A 19,895-nucleotide genomic window follows, 5' to 3' on the forward strand; every position below is an offset into this window, starting at 1 on the left:
AATGTGTCCTTTGTTTTTGCAAAGCCAGGGTCATTCATTCCTTCTTCATCCTTACGCCTCTTAATCACTTAACAAGAAAATACACACTCAGCCCTTCACTCACGTATTCATTTAATAATAAATGTTTACTGAGTGCTTAATATGAGCCACAATCTGTACTGGATCCCGGGTACGGTAGCGTATAAGGGCAAGGTCACTACCCTCCTAAAACTCCCAGCCTGATGGGCAAAATGAAAAATGGAGAAAAGAAAAAAATCAGGGGCGCCTGGGTGGCTCAGTCGGTTGAGCGACCGACTTCAGCTCAGGTCATGATCTCACGGTCTGTGAGTTCAAGCCCCGCGTCAGGCTCTGTGCTGACAGCTCGGAGCCTGGAGCCTGCTTCTGATTCTGTGTCTCCCTCTCTCTCTCTGCCCCTCCCCCACTCATGCTCTGTCTCTCTCTGTCTCAGAAATAAATAAACATTAAAAAAAAAATTTTTAAATAACAAAATATCCATCAATGGATAGACAAAATTCTGGCATATAAATATAATGGAACTTGGCCATAAAAAGAAATAAAACACTGGTACATGGTACAGCATGGACAAACCTTGAAATCATTGTGCTAAGAGAAAGAGGAAAGACACAAAGGGTCACAGTGTACGATTAATTTACATGAAATATGAGAACAGGCAAATCCATGGAGACAGAAAGTAGACTAGTGTTTGCCCCGAGCTGGTGGGGGGTGGAGGGTGGGGGGAGCTCAAATGGGAAGTGACTGCTGATGGGTATGGGGTTTTGCGTGGGGGATGATGAAAATGTTTTGGACCTAGATAGAGCTGGCGGTGACACAACATCATAAATATACTACTAAATGCCTCTGAATTGTGCACTTTAGCATCATTAGTTTTATTTATGAGAATTTCATCTCCAAAAAAAAAAAAAAAGGAAACAAAATGATCACAGCCTATGATTGCCATCCATTCTTTCATCACATGCGTTTGAGAACCTACTATATGCCATGAGCTATGCTGGGCACTTGAGAGGAAGGTTCTTTCTAGGATTGGGGCAGGGAGCGGATTATAAAGTAAATAAATGGATAAGAGGCTTTCAGGTAGTGATGAGTGACACTATATGAAGCCTGTAAGCCTAAGAGAGATACTTTTGAGCAAGTAGTCCAGGAAGACCTGTCTAAGAGGTGAGACCTCCATGAGGGACACCAAGAACCAAGCCAGGCAAAATCTTAAGGGAAAGAGATCCAACCAAAAGATAACAGCAAATGCAAAGGCCCTGGGGTAGGAACTAGCATGATGTGTTGGAGGAATACAAAGACAGCCAGGGAGGCTGGGGCACAGTTAGTGGCCCTGGGGGTGGGAGGTAGCAGACGAGTTAGTTCAGGGAAGTGAGAAAAGCCAGATCATGCAGAGCCTGGTGAGTAAAGAGTTTGGACTTTATTCTAAGTACCACGGGGTTCACTGAAGGGCCTTAAGTAAGAAAAGGATGTGCTCTAGTGTAAAACGTAGTGCTGGCGGTGGTGTGGAGAATGAATCTGAGGAAGCAGGTATAGGCAGAGAGATCATGTGACGAGGGTTGATGACTGGCAGTGAGAATAAGACTGTTGGCGTTAGCAGCGGAAGAAAGGATGATCCCATTGGGGATAAATTTTGAAGATAGGGCTGGCAGAACTTGTGGATGGGTTGGATGCAGACATGAAAAATAAGGAAGCTTCAAAGTTTTTAACATAAGCGACTGGGGTGGCTGGTAGGCCAGCTATCAAGTCAAGCAAAACTAGTGGAGGGAAAGATTGGGGCGATGCATCAAAAGTTTGGCTTGGGACCTGGCGAGTTTGGGGTGCCTACCAAACGCTCAAGTAAACAGGCCACTGCTAGAAAGAAACAAAGGAGGTGACGCGATCGAGAACTGTGGGGGAGGCGTGGAGGGCAGCGGTCTCTTCTTTCTTCCCCAGACTGGAACCTGCTTCCTATGTTGAAGGAAATCTGCATCAGCTGCGTCTCCGTAGGAACTAACGTTCTCCATTCTGCCATTGAAACAGAGTCTCAGGCGTGGCGCACTCTCCTAGCTTCCCTTGCAGCTGGGGCATGGCCACGTGACACAGGCTCAACCAATTAGATGCAGCCAGCTTACATCCTGGGAACCAGAAAGGTGGAGAAGCAGGTGCCTTGGAGAACTGACTGGTGGGGGGCTACCTCCAGCAGCAGCCTCCAAGATAGACCACACAGCTGAAGGGTTCTGCAATGGTAGCCGCCGCGTGTCTTATTGTTGTTGTTATTGTTGGTTTGGGGGGAGGGGGTTGGTTTTGGTTTGGGACTGTTTGTTTGTTTGTTTGTTTGGATTTGGGCTGTGATTCTGACTGTACGGCCATCCTTTCTGTTTCTCTGGATTGCACCAAAAAGTCCTGAGCGGTGGGAAAGAGTAGAGCTGAGATATGGTACTAAGGAACGAGCCTTTTGGGGCACCTGGGTGGCTCCGTTGGTTAAGCATCCGACTTCAGCTCAGGTCATGCTCTCATGGTTCGTGAGTTCGAGCCCCGGGTCAGGCTCTGTGCTGACAGCTCAGAGCCTGGAACCTGCTTCAGATTCTGTGCCTCCCTCTCTCTCTGCCCCCCCACCGCTTGTGCTCTCTCTCTCAAAAATAAATAAACATTTAAAAAAAAATTTTTTTTAAGGAAAGAGCCTTAAAAGATAGTGATATTTGAGCTCGGTTCTTAAGACTGGAAAAGAGCCAGCCCTGGGAAGGACAGGCAAAGGAGGATGCCACCCGGAAGGAACAGCGAATCCGAGGCTTTGACAAGGCGGGAAAGAGCTTAGCGCGTCCCAGCAGCTGGAAGGAGGCCCGTGTTGCTGGAGGGAAGAAGCGCCAGCGAGAGAGGCGCTAGATGAGGCCGGCTTCCCGCAGGAGTCAGGATGCCAAGGCACCCCGGCCAAGTTCCAAAGCAAAGACTCCATCCGCGCCTCTCTCCAGCCTTTCCCCTCCCCCACTGCCGGAACTGCGCGCTGTTGCCACCGTCGCCATGGTGATGGGCACTCTGTTTCACTCCCCGTTCGGGCCAGGAGGGAGCGGCGCGTCTTTGGGAGTCCCTGCCTCTCCCCGTGGGGAGACACGAAGCCGGGACCATGCCCGTGCTGATCCCCCCCAGCCGAGCGCAGCCAGGACCCGCGCGTTGGGGCTCCGGCGTGGCGCCAGGCGGCCACGGCCACCCTGCAGAAGGCGCGCCAGCTGACCGACCGCTGCGAGCAGGAGGCGGTGACCATGTGGCAACCCGAGGACAGCGTGCGGGAGCCGCACGTGGCGCGCCACCTCTGCCGCGCCGCCAACATCCTGCCCTGGCGCTTCCGCGTGGAGATGCTCGCGGGCGGCGGCACCGTGGAGAAGCCGCCGCCGGGCGAGGGCGTCACGCTGTGGAAGGGCAAGGTGAAGCCCCCCGCCTGGCACGCCCGCCTGCCGCTGCCCCTGCACCGCGACGCCCGGGCCCTGCAGAGCGCCGAGGTGGTGCACGCGCACGCGCGCGGGGCGCGCCTCGCCGCCGCCCGCCTGTGCCGCGCGCAGCACCAGGTCAATGGGCAGCTGTGGCTGCTGCAGCGCCAGCGCGAGGCCACCGACCGCGGGCTCGCCCAAGTCCGCAAAGGCCTGCTTATTAACCAGCAGAGCCGCAAGCTTCGGGGCTACCGGCCCAAGTCTGAGAAGGTGGGACGCTAACCCCCCGCCCCACCCCACCCCAGGCCCAGTGGCAAAGCCCGAGGCCTCCGATCCCAGGTAGATGCTCGGCCTGAGAAAACCCCTCCCCGTAGAGAGAACCCCCACCTCCACCCCAGGAGTAAGGGCACCAGAAGATGAGGACACCCCCCAAGACGGGGTGCCTGGATTCTGAGCCCAGAAGGTGAGGCCCTCCCGTGGGCCTGAGACCCTCAAAGCCCAGTGAAAACACATCCAAAGCCACACACACACCTCGCTGAGGACAGTAGGTGACGTAAACCCACCCCAAACCCCCACCCCCACCCCCCCAGCCCCGCTGAGGACAGTAGGTGATGTCCTGGTCCCAACCCTTGAAACTCTCCTCAAAATGTTTTTTTTAAGCCCCAGTCCTCCCCACCACAGCCTCCGAGAGTGAGAACCCCTCCTCCAGCCTCATCTGGGGAGAAAGGAACAGGTCCTGCTTACAGGTTGAGACCCTCAAACTCTGAGTCCTTACACCTGGGAGTCACGTCCCCAGCCAGAGAAAGAGCGAGACCCCCTAGTCTCAGCCCTGGTGACGTCCTCCCCGTAAAGTGAAACCACAGACCCTCACCCCAAAAGTGGGGAACATTCCAGCCTCCCCAGGGGACGCCGAGACCCCACACAGAGAAGCTCCCACCTCCACCCTCTAAAGGGTAAGACACCCCACCCGGTGAGAGCCCCCTGAAAGAATAAAGGCTTCTCAGAGAGATTCCCAATGGGCGAGAGCACCCCCAACTCCATTCTCCAAACCGAGAGCTTACAAACTTGGCAAACCCTCTACTACCCTGGAAGGAGAAATCTCCGTCCAGCCCTCTCAAAGGTGTGAGAGAGTCTCTCCTTGTCTGCTAGGTCCCTGACAAAGCTGACAGTATGCTTACCTGGGAGAAGGAGGAGCTTAAGAGCATGAAGAGGAAGATGGAAAGAGATATGGAAAAATCCGAGGCCCTGCTCAAGGTTGGGAATACCTCAGGTCAAGTTAAGAGGGCTGCAGGTGGATCCAAACGGGTGAACTGCTCTGACCTTGGGGACCGTGGCCACAGCAAACCCTCAATCCACACCCCTGCCCACCCTAACCTGACATTCACTGTATTTCCACTTTGTGAAATGGGGAAACTGAGGCTCTGAGAGATGGAGTTGGGCCTCAGAATAACAATGAACACCCCTTCTGAGCCGAGCCCTGTGCAGTCACTGAGCTAACATCTTAAAACACTCCTGTGAAATAGAAACGATGATCCCCTCATTAGAGACAGGAAAACTGAGGCTCAGAGAGACACAGACTCAACCAAGGCACAGGGCTAGCCAGCGGCAGGGCTGTGGGTCAAGCTCAGGTGTCTTTTTGCTTCCATCCTTATCAAGATATAATTGACAATTTATTTTTTTTTATTTAAAGTTTTTTTTTTAACGTTTATTTATTTTTGAGACAGAAAGAGACAGAGCATGAACAGGGGAGGGTCAGAGAGAGAGAGAGACAGAATCTGAAGCAGGCTCCAGGCTCTGAGCTGTCAGCACAGAGCCCAACGCGGGGCTCGAACCCACGGACCGCGAGATCATGACCTGAGCCGAAGTCAGACGCTTAACCGACTGAGCCACCCAGGCACCCCTAATTGACAACTTAAAACTGTATATATTCAAGACGTACAACTTGATGATTTGATAATGCTCTGGTTTCTCTTCAGATCGCATAAATCTTTCGCCTTTTACAACTTGATGATTTGATATATGTAGACATTGTGAAATAATCACCATAGTCAAGGTAGTTAACATATCCATCACCTCACATAGTTACCTTTATGTATGTGTGGGAAAACACTGAAGATCTAAACTCTTAGCAAATTTCAATTATAAAATGCGATATTGTTCTCTATAGTCACATTGTTCTATATTAGATCTCCAAACTTAAGCATCTTGCATCACTGAAACTTTATGCCCCTTGACCATTTCCCCCATTTCTCCCTCCCCCCCAGGGCCCAGAAACCACCATTCTATGCTCTGCTGCCATGCATTTGACTATTTTAGATTCCACATATAAGTGAGATCTTTTTGCATCTGGTTTATTTCATTCAGCATAATAATGAACCTCCAGGCTCATCTATGTTGTCATAAATGGCAATATGTCCTTTTTCAAGGCTGAATAATATTCTGTTGCATATATAATATTATATACATATTATATTATCTATCATGTATTATACTATTGTTATATATTATTAATATATGATGTTAATATTATAAAACATTGATTATTATCTTAGTATGTTATATAATTTATAATATGTATATTATATATTACATCACATATTAATATAGTCTATAACAATATATTATATATTGTATGCTATATACTATATATTATAGCATATAAACTATATAATATATGCTATATATATTAATATGCCATATCTTATGTACTGTAATACAATACATAATACATAGCATGTATAATATATAATATATATGATTAAGTGTCTTTTTAATATATATTAACTATGATTATATCATTATATAATATTATGATTATATAATTGTTATTATAAATTTTATATAGCTTACATATGATATAATATAATTATAATATTATATAATAAATAATATGTTTATATAATTATATTATATTATATTTACATAATTATATCATTATACAATTATATATTATATCATATTATATAACATAATTTCTATATATGATATATGTAAATATACAACATATTGTAAAATATTACATGTTATAATATATTCTATATTACATAATTATTTTATATATTATAGTATATTAAGATATCAATTTGATTATAATACATCAATATTATATAATTAATATGATAATAGTATATATATCACATTGTTCCTTATTCACTAACCTATCAACAGACATTTAGATTGTTCTCATGTCTTGGCTATTGTAAATAATGCTGAAATGAACATGGGAGTGCCGATATCTCTTTGAGATCCTGATTTTCTTTGGATATATACCCAGAAGTGGGACCACCTTGTGAGTCAGCTCAGATGTCTTGAGCCTAGCTCTTTACATGTAATATGTGCTCAGTCTTTGCCACTTCCAGCCAGAGACGGTCTCTCACTACATCCTTCACTCTTGCAACAAGGGTTTCTTTATGAGGGCACTAATGAAGATGAAAAGGCAGCCAGGTTTGATGGAACCCTTGGGACCAGTTAAAGTTAGCTAGTAACTTGTGTGTGCTTTTGACTCATGTATTTAACAACTATTAATCCAGTACCCTGGTGTCTGGGTACCATGCTTGGCACTGAAGACAAATTAATGAAGAGGACAGAGACGGCCTTGCCCTCACAGAGTTCACATTACAAGGACATTCAAATAAGGGACAGACCAGGGTCCTGGGTGAGGTTGGGAGAGGAAATTTAAGAGCTGGTTGCACCACTATCCGTGGTGCTGAACCTTAGCTGTGCTCACCCACCACACCCCCCAGGCCAGGGTCATATTCTTTTAAATCTGGTGAGTCCTGAAAAATCCTTTGAGAAAGTCTGAAACTGACAAGGGAGAAGACCCTGAGGTTGGCCCCAGTAGGGAAGGGTTTGCAAGAGAGAAAGGTGAATGGAGAGGTGGGAAAAAAAAAACAGAGATGGAAATTGAGAAGGGCCACTGGAGAGGCCTAATGTACATATTTCTGGAGAAAAATGCTTACATCCAAACAGACCTGTTTCAGCTTAAGATAATGAATTCAAATTGGCACTCAGAACCTTCCCAGGGATCTCACTGTGTGTGTCTAGAAGGTTTGTTGTCCCACTGGGCAAGTTATTTCATTCTTTCTCTTCCTTCAGACCTCTCCATTCCTGCTTTCCTCATTCTCAATGAATGACCCCAACTCATGGGAGTCACTGAAGGGAACCTCATTATTCCTCTGCCAATGCTGTAATTCCGTCTACCTCTGCACCCACCTTCTCCCCATTATTGGATCGTTCTCACCAGTGAACGAATGGGGAATTATTCTCTAACAAGTACAGATCTGTTTGGGATAATAAAAAATTTCTGTAAACGGACAGAGGTGGTGGTTATACATTAATGTCACTGAACTGTGCACTTAAAATGGTTAAAATGGAAAATTTTGTTATGTCTGTTTTACCACAATACAAAACAAAACAAAAACAAAAACCTCTAGATCCCATGCTCCCCTCCAGGTAATCCCCATTTCTCTGATCCTCTCTCTAACCAGTCTTGTCTGCATATATTGACCCTGTCACTTCTTTTTTTTTTAATGTTTATTTATTTTTGAGAGAGACAGAGAAACAGAGAATGAGCAGGGGAGGGGCAGAGAGAGGGAGGCAGAATCAGCAGCAGGCTCCAGGCTCTGAGCTGTCAGCACAGAGCCCAATGCAGGGCTCGAACTCAAGAACAGCAAGATCATGACCTGAGCCGAAGTCAGACACTTAACTGACTGAGCCACCCAGGCACCCCAACCCTGTCACTTTTGGGGGGCAGGAATTGGACTGGTTTTCCCCACTGCATCCCCACTCCCTGATACACTGCCCAGCATACACGAGGGGCTTGATGAGTATTTGAATTAATGAATGAAAGACTTTTTATTTTTTATTTTTTTATTTTTTTATTTTTTTTTATTTTTTAATATATGAAATTTACTGTCAAATTGGTTTCCATACAACACCCAGTGCTCATCCCAAAAGGTGCCCTCCTCAATACCCATCACCCACCCTGCCCTCCCTCCCACCCCCCATCAACCCTCAGTTTGTTCTCAGTTTTTAACAGTCTCTTATGCTTTGGCTCTCTCCCACTCTAACCTCTTTTTTTTTTTTTTTTCCTTCCCCTCCCCCATGGGTTTCTGTTATGTTTCTCAGGATCCACATAAGAGTGAAACCATATGGTATCTGTCTTTCTCTGTATGGCTTATTTCACTTAGCATCACACTCTCCAGTTCCATCCACGTTGCTACAAAAGGCCATATTTCATTTTTTCTCATTGCCACGTAGTATTCCATTGTGTATATAAACCACAATTTCTTTATCCATTCATCAGTTGATGGACATTTAGGCTCTTTCCATAATTTGGCTATTGTTGAGAGTGCCGCTATAAACATTGGGGTACAGGTGCCCCTATGCATCAGTACTCCTGTATCCCTTGGATAAATTCCTAGCAGTGCTATTGCTGGGTCATAGGGTAGGTCTATTTTTAATTTTCTGAGGAACCTCCACACTGCTTTCCAGAGCGGCTGCACCAATTTGCATTCCCACCAACAGTGCAAGAGGGTTCCTGTTTCTCCACATCCTCTCCAGCATCTATAGTCTCCTGATTTCTTCATTTTGGCCACTCTGACTGGCGTGAGGTGGTATCTGAGTGTGGTTTTGATTTGTATTTCCCTGATAAGGAGCGACGTTGAACATCTTTTCATGTGCCTGTTGGCCATCCGGATGTCTTCTTTAGAGAAGTGTCTATTCATGTTTTCTGCCCATTTCTTCACTGGGTTATTTGTTTTTCGGGTGTGGAGTTTGATGAGCTCTTTATAGATTTTGGATACTAGCCCTTTGTCCGATGTGTCATTTGCAAATATCTTTTCCCATTCCGTTGGTTGCCTTTTAGTTTTGTTGGTTGTTTCCTTTGCTGTGCAGAAGCTTTTTATCTTCATAAGGTCCCAGTAATTCACTTTTGTTTTTAATTCCCTTGCCTTTGGGGATGTGCCGAGTAAGAGATTGCTACGGCTGAGGTCAGAGAGGTCTTTTCCTGCTTTCTCCTCTAAGGTTTTGATGGTTTCCTGTCTCACATTCAGGTCCTTTATCCATTTTGAGTTTATTTTTGTGAATGGTGTGAGAAAGTGGTCTAGTTTCAACCTTCTGCATGTTGCTGTCCAGTTCTCCCAGCACCATTTGTTAAAGAGACTGTCTTTTTTCCATTGGATGTTCTTTCCTGCTTTGTCAAAGATGAGTTGGCCATACGTTTGTGGGTCTAGTTCTGGGGTTTCTATTCTATTCCATTGGTCTATGTGTCTGTTTTTATGCCAATACCATGCTGTCTTGATGATGACAGCTTTGTAGTAGAGGCTAAAGTCTGGGATTGTGATGCCTCCTGCTTTGGTCTTCTTCTTCAAAATTACTTTGGCTATTCGGGGCCTTTTGTGGTTCCATATGAATTTTAGGATTGCTTGTTCTAGTTTCGAGAAGAATGCTGGTGCAATTTTGACTGGGATTGCATTGAATGTGTAGATAGCTTTGGGTAGTATTGACATTTTGACAATATTTATTCTTCCAATCCATGAGCAGGGAATGTCTTTCCATTTCTTTATATCTTCTTCAATTACCTGCATAAGCTTTCTATAGTTTTCAGCATACAGATCTTTTACATCTTTGGTTAGATTTATTCCTAGGTATTTTATGCTTCTTGGTGCAATTGTGAATGGGATCAGTTTCTTCATTTGTCTTTCTGTTGCTTCATTGTTAGTGTATAAGAATGCAACTGATTTCTGCACATTGATTTTGTATCCTGCAACTTTGCTGAATTCATGTATCAGTTCTAGCAGACTTTTGGTGGAGTCTATCGGATTTTCCATGTATAATATCATGTCATCTGCAAAAAGCGAAAGCTTGACTTCATCTTTGCCAATTTTGATGCCTTTGATTTCCTTTTGTTGTCTGATTGCTGATGCTAGAACTTCCAGCACTATATTAAACAGCAGCGGTGACAGTGGGCATCCCTGTCGTGTTCCTGATCTCAGGGAAAAAGCTCTCAGTTTTTCCCCGTTGAGGATGATGTTAGCTGTGGGCTTTTCATAAATGGCCTTTATGATCTTTAAGTATGTTCCTTCTATCCCGACTTTCTCAAGGGTTTTTATTAAGAAAGGGTGCTGGATTTTGTCAAAGGCCTTTTCTGCATCGATTGACAGGATCATATGGTTCTTCTCTTTTTGTTTGTTAATGTGATGTATCACGTTGATCGATTTGCGAATGTTGAACCAGCCCTGCATCCCAGGAATGAATCCCACTTGATCATGGTGAATAATTCTTTTTATATGCTGTTGAATTCGATTAGCTAGTATCTTATTAAGAATTTTTGCATCCGTATTCATCAGGGATATTGGCCTGTAGTTCTCTTTTTTTACTGGGTCTCTGTCTGGTTTAGGAATCAAAGTAATACTGGCTTCATAGAATGAGTCTGGAAGTTTTCCTTCCCTTTCTATTTCTTGGAATAGCTTGAGAAGGATAGGTATTATCTCTGCTTTAAATGTCTGGTAGAACTCCCCTGGGAAGCCATCTGGTCCTGGACTCTTATTTGTTGGGAGATTTTTGATAACCGATTCAATTTCTTCGCTGGTTATGGGTCTGTTCAAGCTTTCTATTTCCTCCTGATTGAGTTTTGGAAGAGTGTGGGTGTTTAGAAATTTGTCCATTTCTTCCAGGTTGTCCAATTTGCTGGCATATAATTTTTCATAGTATTCCCTGATAATTGTTTGTATCTCTGAGGGATTGGTTGTAATCATTCCATTTTCATTCATGATTTTATCTATTTGGGTCATCTCCCTTTTCTTTTTGAGAAGCCTGGCTAGAGGTTTGTCAATTTTGTTTATTTTTTCACAAAACCAACTCTTGGTTTCGTTGATCTGCTCTACAGTTTTTTTAGATTCTATATTGTTTATTTCTGCTCTGATCTTTATTATTTCTCTTCTTCTGCTGGGTTTAGGCTGCCTTTGCTGTTCTGCTTCTATTTCCTTTAGGTGTGCTGTTAGATTTTGTATTTGGGATTTTTCTTGTTTCTTGAGATAGGCCTGGATTGCAATGTATTTTCCTCTCAGGACTGCCTTCGCTGCATCCCAAAGCGTTTGGATTGTTGTATTTTCATTTTCGTTTGTTTCCATATATGTTTTAATTTCTTCTCTAATTGCCTGGTTGACCCACTCATTCGTTAGTAGGGTGTTCTTTAACCTCCATGCTTTTGGAGGTTTTCCAGACTTTTTCCTGTGGTTGATTTCAAGCTTCATAGCATTGTGGTCTGAAAGTATGCATGGTATAATTTCAATTCTTGTAAACTTATGAAGGGCTGTTTTGTGACCCAGTATATGATCTATCTTGGAGAATGTTCCATGTGCACTCGAGAAGAAAGTATATTCTGTTGCTTTGGGATGCAGAGTTCTAAATATATCTGTCAAGTCCATCTGATCCAATGTATCATTCAGGGCCCTTGTTTCTTTATTGACTGTGTGTCTAGATGATCTATCCATTTCTGTAAGTGGGGTGTTAAAGTCCCCTGCAATGACCACATTCTTATCAATAAGGTTGCTTATGTTTATGAGTAATTGTTTTATATATCTGGGGGCTCGGGTATTTGGCGCATAGACATTTATAATAGTTAGCTCTTCCTGGTGGATAGACCCTGTGATTATTATATAATGCCCTTCTTCATCTCTTGTTACAGCCTTTAATTTAAAGTCTAGTTTGTCTGATATAAGTATGGCTACTCCAGCTTTCTTTTGGCTTCCAGGAGCATGATAAATAGTTCTCCATCCCCTCACTCTCAATCTAAAGGTGTCCTCAGATCTAAAATGAGTCTCTTGTAGACAGCAAATAGATGGGTCTTGTTTTTTTATCCATTCTGATACCCTATGTCTTTTAGTTGGCGCATTTAATCCATTTACATTCAGTGTTATTATAGAAAGATATGGGTTTAGAGTCATTGTGATGTCTGTATGTTTTATGCTTGTAGTGATGTCTCTGGTACTTTGTCTCACAGGATCCCCCTTAGGATCTCTTGTAGGGCTGGTTTCATGGTGACAAATTCCTTCAGTTTTTGTTTGTTTGGGAAGACCTTTATCTCTCCTTCTATTCTAAATGACAGCCTTGCTGGATAAAGGATTCTCGGCTGCATATTTTTTCTGTTTAGCACACTGTAGATATCGTGCCAAGCCTTTCTGGCCTGCCAAGTTTCAAAGGAGAGATCAGTCACGAGTCTTATAGGTCTCCCTTTATATGTGAGGGCACGTTTATCCCTTGCTGCTTTCAGAATTTTCTCTTTATCCTTGTATTTTGCCAGTTTCACTATGATATGTCGTGCAGAAGATCGATTCAAGTTACGTCTGAAGGGAGTTCTCTGTGCCTCTTGGATTTCAATGCCTTTTTCCTTCCCCAGTTCAGGGAAGTTCTCAGCTATAATTTGTTCAAGTACCCCTTCAGCACCTTTCCCTCTCTCTTCCTCCTCTGGGATACCAATTATGCGTATATTATTTTTTTTTAGTGTATCACTTAGTTCTCTAATTTTCCCCTCATACTCCTGGATTTTTTTATCTCTCTTTCTTTCAGCTTCCTCTTTCTCCATAACTTTATCTTCTAGTTCACCTATTCTCTCCTCTGCCTCTTCAAGCCGAGCCATCGTGGTTTCCATTTTGTTTTGCATTTCGTTTAAAGCGTTTTTCAACTCCTCGTGACTGTTCCTTAGTCCCTCGATCTTTGTGGCAAGAGATTCTCTGCTGTCCTGTATACTGTTTTCAAGCCCAGCGATTAATTTTATGACTATTATTCTAAATTCACTTTCTGTTATATTATTTAAATCCTTTTTGATCAGTTCATTAGCTGTTGTTATTTCCTGGAGATTCTTCTGGGGGGAATTCTTCCGTTTGGTCATTTTGGAGAGTCCCTGGCGTGGTGAGGACCTGCAGTGCACTTCCCCTGTGCTGTGGTGTATAACTGGAGTTAGTGGGCGGGGCCGCAGTCCGACCCGATGTCTGCCCCCAGCCCACTGCTGGGGCCACAGTCAGACTGGTGTGTGCCTTCTCTTCCCCTCTCCTAGGGGCGGGATTCACTGTGGGGTGGCGTGTCCCGTCTGGGCTACTTGCACACTGCCAGGCTTGTGTTGCTGGGGATCTGGCGTATTAGCTGGGGTGGGTGGGCAAGGTGCACGGGGGCTGGAGGGGCAGGCTTAGCTCGCTTCTCCTTAGGTGATCCACTTCAGGAGGAGCCCTGTGGCAGCGGGAGGGAGTCAGATCCGCTGCCGGAGGTTTGGCTCCGCAGAAGCACAGAGTTGGGTGTTTGCGCGGAGCGAGCAAGTTCCCTGGCAGGAACTGGTTCCCTTTGGGATTTTGGCTGGGGGATGGGCGAGGGAGATGGCGCTGGCGCCTTTGTTCCCCGCCAAGCTGAGCTCTGCCGTCCGGGGGCTCAGCAGCTCTCCCTCCCTTTGTCCTCCAGCCTTCCCGCTTTCCGAGCAGAGCTGTTAACTTCTGACCTCCCAGACGCTAAGTCGCGCTTGCTGTCGGAACACGGTCTGTCCGGCCCCTCCGCTTTTGCCAGCCAGACTCGGGGGCTCTGCTTGGCCGGCGAGCCGCCCCTCCGCCCCGGCTCCCTCCCGCCAGTCCGTGGAGCGCGCACCGCCTCGCCGCCCTTCCTACCCTCTTCCGTGGGCCTCTAGTCTGCGCTTGACTCCGGAGACTCCCTTCTGCTAATCCTCTGGCGGTTTTCTGGGTTCTTTAGGCAGGTGTAGGTGGAATCTAAGTGATCGGCAGGACGCGCTGTGAGCCCCGCGTCCTCCTACGCCGCCATCTTCCGGAACCCCCTTTCGAAAGACTTTTTTTTTTTTTTTTTTTTTTTTTAATTTTTTTTTTCAACGTTTTTTATTTATTTTTGGGACAGAGAGAGACAGAGCATGAACGGGGGAGGGGCAGAGAGAGAGGGAGACACAGAATCGGAAACATGCTCCAGGCTCCGAGCCATCAGCCCAGAGCCCGACGCGGGGCTCGAACTCACAGACCGCGAGATCGTGACCTGGCTGAAGTCGGACGCTTAACCGACTGCGCCACCCAGGCGCCCCTCGAAAGACTTTTTAAATCTATTTTTCACTCAAATGGTTGAATCCCAAAGATACAATATTCAACAAAAGAAGCTAGACATAAAGTACACATGGTATGGTTCCATTTATATAAAGTTCTAGATTTCAAAAGCAAATTTCTTTGAAGAACCAGATAGTAAATATTTTAGGTTTTGTGTGAAATGCAGTCTCTATCACAACTACTCAATTAGGCCAGTGTAGGGGCACCTGGGTCATGATCAGGTCATGATCTCACAGTTTGTGAGTTCGAGCCCCGCATCGGGCTCTCTGCTGTCAGCACAGAGCCTGCTTCAAATCCTCTGTCCCCCTCTCTCTGTGCTCCTCCCCGCTGGCACTCTCTCTCTCTGTCAAAAATTTTAAAAAAAAATTTTTTTTTAAATTAGGGCATTAAAGAGGCACTCGTTGGGATGAGCACTGGGTGTTGTATGGAAACCAATTTGACAAGTTATATTAAAAATATTAAAATAAATAAGGGGATAATTTAATTTTAAAAATTAAAAATTAAAAAAAAAAATTCGATCAGTGTAGCACAAAACAGCCAGAGACAACACGTACATGAATAAGTGCAGCTCTATTCCAATAAAGTTTTAGTTACAAAGAGAGGCAGCCAGTCCATAGGCTGTAGCTTATGGACATCTTAAGAAACAGGCAAGGGGCGCCTGGGTGGCTCAGTCAGTTAAGCATCCAACTCTTGGTTTCGGCTCAGGTCATGATCTCACGGCTTCTTCATGGGTTCAAGCCCCACATCAAGCTCTGTGGTGGCAGTGCAGAGCCTGCTTGGGATTCCCTCTCTGCCCCTCCCCAACTTGTGCTGTCTCTGTCTCTCTCAAACTAAATAAATAAACTTTAAAAAAAAAAGAAGAAGAAAGAAAGAAACAGGCAAAACTAATCTGCAGGGCAGTTTAGAGGAGAGGACGGTAGGGGCACCAGGAACATTTCTGGGATGATGGCAATATTCTATATTTTGATGAGGGTGGTGTTTATATAAGTGGATATAACTTTTAAATAACCACAAGTATCAAAGAAATGCGATATACTTCATTTTATAATGGTGGAAGTAGGGTTTGGGTGGGAGGAGGAGTTCAGATAGATAGATGTTGGTGGGGGAGATACTCTGAGGACAGCGGAGGGCTCCTGGTACTAATTAGAGCAAAGGAAGAGAGACCCTGAGGCTAGGGGAGGGGATCAGCCCTGAATGTAGCTGGGGAGCAAAGGGCTGATGCAGGAAGACTCTTGGTGTAGATACAGCCAGTGCGATCTCTCCTCTTTATAGATGGGGCAGTGGATGGGGGGAAGGGCTTTCTTGGGGTGCCAGAGCAAAGCCAGGCACAGAACCCAAGAAGAAAATGACACTTAGGACAGGGAAGCTACCACCAGCCCCTATTGCTCTTCCCCTCTCCACCCAGGGATCACTGAAGGCTTCTGGACAGGGGAGGGGTGCGGGGAGGGTCTGAACTTCCCCTTGGAAATCAATTCTTCCCGCCTTCAACGGAGAACTGGAGAGGGTCCCGGTTGGAGGTGGCAACGCTTTGCAGCCTCCAGCAGAGAAATCGCTTCCCGCCGCCTCTCCCAACCTCCCAGCTCACTCTCTGCCTTTTTCTCTGCTCCCTCTGCTTCCTCGTTCTCAGGCCCTGGCCTCCTGCCGCGATACTCTGGCCTTCTGCTGTAAGGAGAGGCTCCAAGCTGTGGACCTTATGAACCAGCTGCTCGATAAGGTTCTGGAGCAGGCTGGCCGCCACTCCTGGGTGAACCTCTCCCGCATCCCTTCCCCGAGCTCTCAGGGCCAAAAAACGCCTCCTCCAGACCCTGTGGGCACCTATACCCCAGGTAGGCCTCCACAGAAAGGAGTGCACTGCAGTAGGTACCCTCGGGTGCCCACTCCTCCACTGCTCAGCCACTGCCATCCCTGGGGAATTGCCCCCCTAGTGAGGGGGGATGAGAGCTCATCTCCACTGAGCCCACGTTCTTGATTAGCTCTTCACGCCCACTCCTGCTTCCCACACACTCCTGCGTGCGAGCACTCGCTCAGTCAGTCCGGGACGCTACTTCTACGAACTCCTCCCCTGGACTTTGTCCAGGTCCTTCAATAAAGTCCCCTCGCCCAGGGCCCAACACAACCTGAACACAGAGGAGGGGGGCTCAGAGAGCCAGGGTCGCCAGGGTCCGGGAAAAGGAGGCCTTGACTCTCCAACGAGTGTCCCCACGCCGCCCGCAGAGTGCGCCACGGCGCTGTACGAAGCCAAGCGACTGTTGATGGAGTCCAAGGACACCTTGCTGGAAATGGCAAAGAACGAGGAGGACATCCGGGCGCAGCAACATCAGATAAGCGATGGCGTGTGCGCCTTGTTGGCGCAGAAGATGCGGGAGACCTTGGAGCTGAAGGTGGGCGCGGCGGATGCCACTGCCCGTTGGTGGGGGGGGGGGGGGGGGGGGGGCTAGGATGGACCACGCGGGACTACAGGGGGGGAGGGGCGCGGGAGCAGAGGAGCCAGGAAGCCACTGTGATCCCCCTGTGCTCCCACCCCACCCAGGAAAGAATGAATATGACCTTAGGACTAATGCGGGGAACTATCCAGCGGTGCACGAAATTCAACCAGGAAATGTACATCACTCACGGCCTCATCAAGGTGGGCTTTGGCGCCAGACCGTGCGGGGTGGGACCAGGGTCGCTCGCCCGGCCGGGCCCGGGGGCCTCACTGCTCCTCACACCGCACTCCGCCAGGGTCCTCTGTCAAAACGTCACCTGGAGACCCGAGAGAAGCTGGACAGACCCCTGGTTCGCGTGTACCAGAGACATGTGGGCACCCAGCTGCCCGAAGCCACGCGCCTCGCCCAGGTATGCTCCTGCGTGGCCCCCTCCGCGCCTTCCCGCCCTCTGCAGGTGCAGCCGCATCCCGAGGGTACTGCTGCCCCAAGCACACCTGACCCAGGTAAGACCCCCTCACCCAGGGCTGTCAGTCCTTCAGCTCCGGGAGGAGACCCTCCGGTACCCACACCTGTCTCAGAAAAAGTGCCCTCCTGAGCACTGGGTGTTGTATGTTGTGTGTGTGTATGTACAGAAAGAGAGAGAGAGAGAGAGAGAGAGACAAAGTGCCCTCAATCTGCCCGCCTCGCTCCCTCTTTTTTTTTTTAAATATAATTTATTGACAAATTGGTTTCCATACAACACCCAGTGCTCATCCCAACAGGTGCCCTCCTCAATGCCCATCGCCCACTTTCCCCTCTCCCTGCCCCCCCCCCCCATCAACCCTCAGTTTGTTCTCAGTATCCAAGAGTCCCGGTAAGGCCCTCTCTCAGCCTCGCTGCTTCAGGGACGCCCGCCCAGAGGCTCGCCACCTCCCAGGTCCCGGCCGCCCCTCCCCCTCGCTCTCCGGGTGCGTCCCCTTCTCCATCCCCTGCCTGTTTCCGATTCCCTTTCCAGCATTTCTGGCCCCAGTGTGTGCCCCCCTGCCTCCGATCTCTTCGAGCCCCTTCCCAGGAGGGGACCCCCCGCAAGCACGCGTGGCCCAGGTGTGCCCTTCCCCTTCGGAGGCCCGCCCCTTCCTAGAGCTGTGCTCCTTTCACACCCGCACCCGGCCCCGGGCGGGTTCGCCCACCCCAGACAGTGCCCAGCTCCCAGCTCGGTCCCCCCACCCCCCAGGGGACTGAGAAGCTGCAGCGCCACATCTCGCGCGTGGAGAAAAACCTGCGGGAGCTGCTCGCCACGCGCCAGAACCTCGCCTGAAGCCTCAAGTACAAGAGGATCGGGTACGAAGTGGACTTCAACGTGGTGCGCCTGCGCCTGCGCCAGGGGCACCCGCACGTGTACCACCAGCAGGCGCAGCGCCTGGTCGACGACTGGGACCCGCGCACGCCGCCGCGCGCAGAGTCCAGCGCCCCCGCCAAGTGACAGGCGGGCCCTCTGCCCCGGCCGGCCATCCGGCGCGTTTCTGCCTGCCGGGGCCTACGGAGCAGAGACTGGACGGCTCCGTGGCCCTCCCTCCCTCTCGCCCGACCTGCCTTCCCTCTAAGCATCCTCTAGCAGAACTATAATTAAAAAGGACACTGATTACCACGTAGAAGGCACCTACTGTATATCACTCACTTACCCTACACCACCTGATGGGCAGTGTATGCTGGGAGTTAACAGGCTGGGCTGGGGCTCCAGATTTCCGGGGCGAATTCGAATCGCAGCCCCCCAAACTCAAGCTGTGTGGCCTTGGGCAAGTCCCTGCCCCCCTCTCTGGCCTCAGTGTCTTCACCTGTAAAACGGAGAGGATTACAGCACCCATCTCAAAGGCTTTGTAGGAAGGATAGATGAGTCCATGTGTGAGGCCTGTGAGAACGGTAGCTGCCCAATGTTACGCCGCGGATAAGCGGACGAGCTGAAATTGTAAGCCCTGATTCTAAAGCCTGCACTCTGAGCAAAATTTGGAGCTCCCCTCTGTCCTCCCCTCTTAGATGAATGCAGGCCCCCCCACACACACTTGCTGTTGTTATTAACGCTACACACACACACACACACACACACACACACACACAGGTATAGAATATAACTACCACAAAGAATGAGAATTCACTGTATTTGCAAAGGTGGAGGCAGGATACAGAAAAACCTCAATGGACAGCAGGGGACCAAGGTGCTGGTAATTGTGGAGAGCCGCCTTTGCCACTCCTAAATCCGAAGGGACAAGGTAGTCGAAGGCAGCCAGCCTTACAGTGCTGTCATGTGGATGCTGGGGACATAAATGCCCCTACCCACCTCTCTCCCTTGGCCAGGGTTCCCTACTGGTTGAAGCCAATGAGAAAGGAAACCCATTGATGCGGTCCATATATGCTCTGGGACACAGAGCTGCCGTCACCCCGCTGACTTTTGAGGCTCTTGCAGAGCCTTCCTGGGGCTGGGAATTGTCCCTTTGCCTGCAGCTTTGTCCGTCCACCACACCCCAAAACCTTACATAGGGATGCAAGCATTGCCTTTTGCATACAATGCCTCACGCTCTGGGTTGCCATCTGCCACCCTCATGCTTGCTGACACAGCCCCGGTTTGTCACCTCTGCTCACCCACTATTCCCCAACAGTGATTGCATAATCCCCTAGGTTGCCTCAGAACTGAGATTTCAGCTGCTGCCGCAGGTCACGTCATGGGCACCCGGCGAGGCTCTCAGGGACACTATAATGTGGGGGTCATCATCCCATGCTAGAGATGAAGAAACAGATTCCAAGAAGGGGCAAGAGGTTAAGTCTGGACTTTAAAAAGTGTGGGGAGGGACGCCTGGGCGGCTCAGTCAGTTGGGCGCCCGACTTCGGCTCAGGCCATGATCTCACGGCTCTCGTGAGTTCGAGCCCCGCGTCGGGCTCTGTGCTGACAGCTCAGAGCCTGGAGCTGTTTTGGATTCTGTGTCTCCCTCTCT

General features: G+C 48.1%; 1 protein-coding gene across 4 annotated transcripts; it reads left to right on the forward strand.

The window, feature by feature from the left end:
• Positions 1-3,028: 3,028 nt before the first annotated feature.
• Positions 3,029-18,560, forward strand: TEKTL1 (tektin like 1). 4 transcript variants are annotated; one of them, XM_078436570.2, is made up of 7 exons: positions 3,029-3,683; positions 4,563-4,667; positions 16,131-16,329; positions 16,718-16,884; positions 17,034-17,129; positions 17,225-17,338; positions 18,143-18,560. In XM_078436570.2, the coding sequence occupies exons 1-7, from the start codon at positions 3,249-3,251 to the stop codon at positions 18,224-18,226; spliced, it is 1,200 nt and encodes a 399-aa protein (XP_078292696.2). In that variant the 5' UTR covers positions 3,029-3,248; the 3' UTR covers positions 18,227-18,560. The 4 variants fall into 4 exon arrangements, with proteins under 4 accessions (XP_078292696.2, XP_078292694.2, XP_078292698.2 ...); XM_078436568.2 differs by lacking the exon at positions 18,143-18,560 and adding an exon at positions 17,924-18,119; XM_078436572.2 differs by lacking the exon at positions 18,143-18,560 and adding an exon at positions 17,757-17,903.
• Positions 18,561-19,895: the final 1,335 nt, after the last annotated feature.

Source organism: Panthera onca, chromosome A2, assembly GCF_046562875.1.
Source record: "Panthera onca isolate mPanOnc1 chromosome A2, mPanOnc1 haplotype 2, whole genome shotgun sequence".
NCBI lineage: Eukaryota > Metazoa > Chordata > Mammalia > Carnivora > Felidae > Panthera > Panthera onca.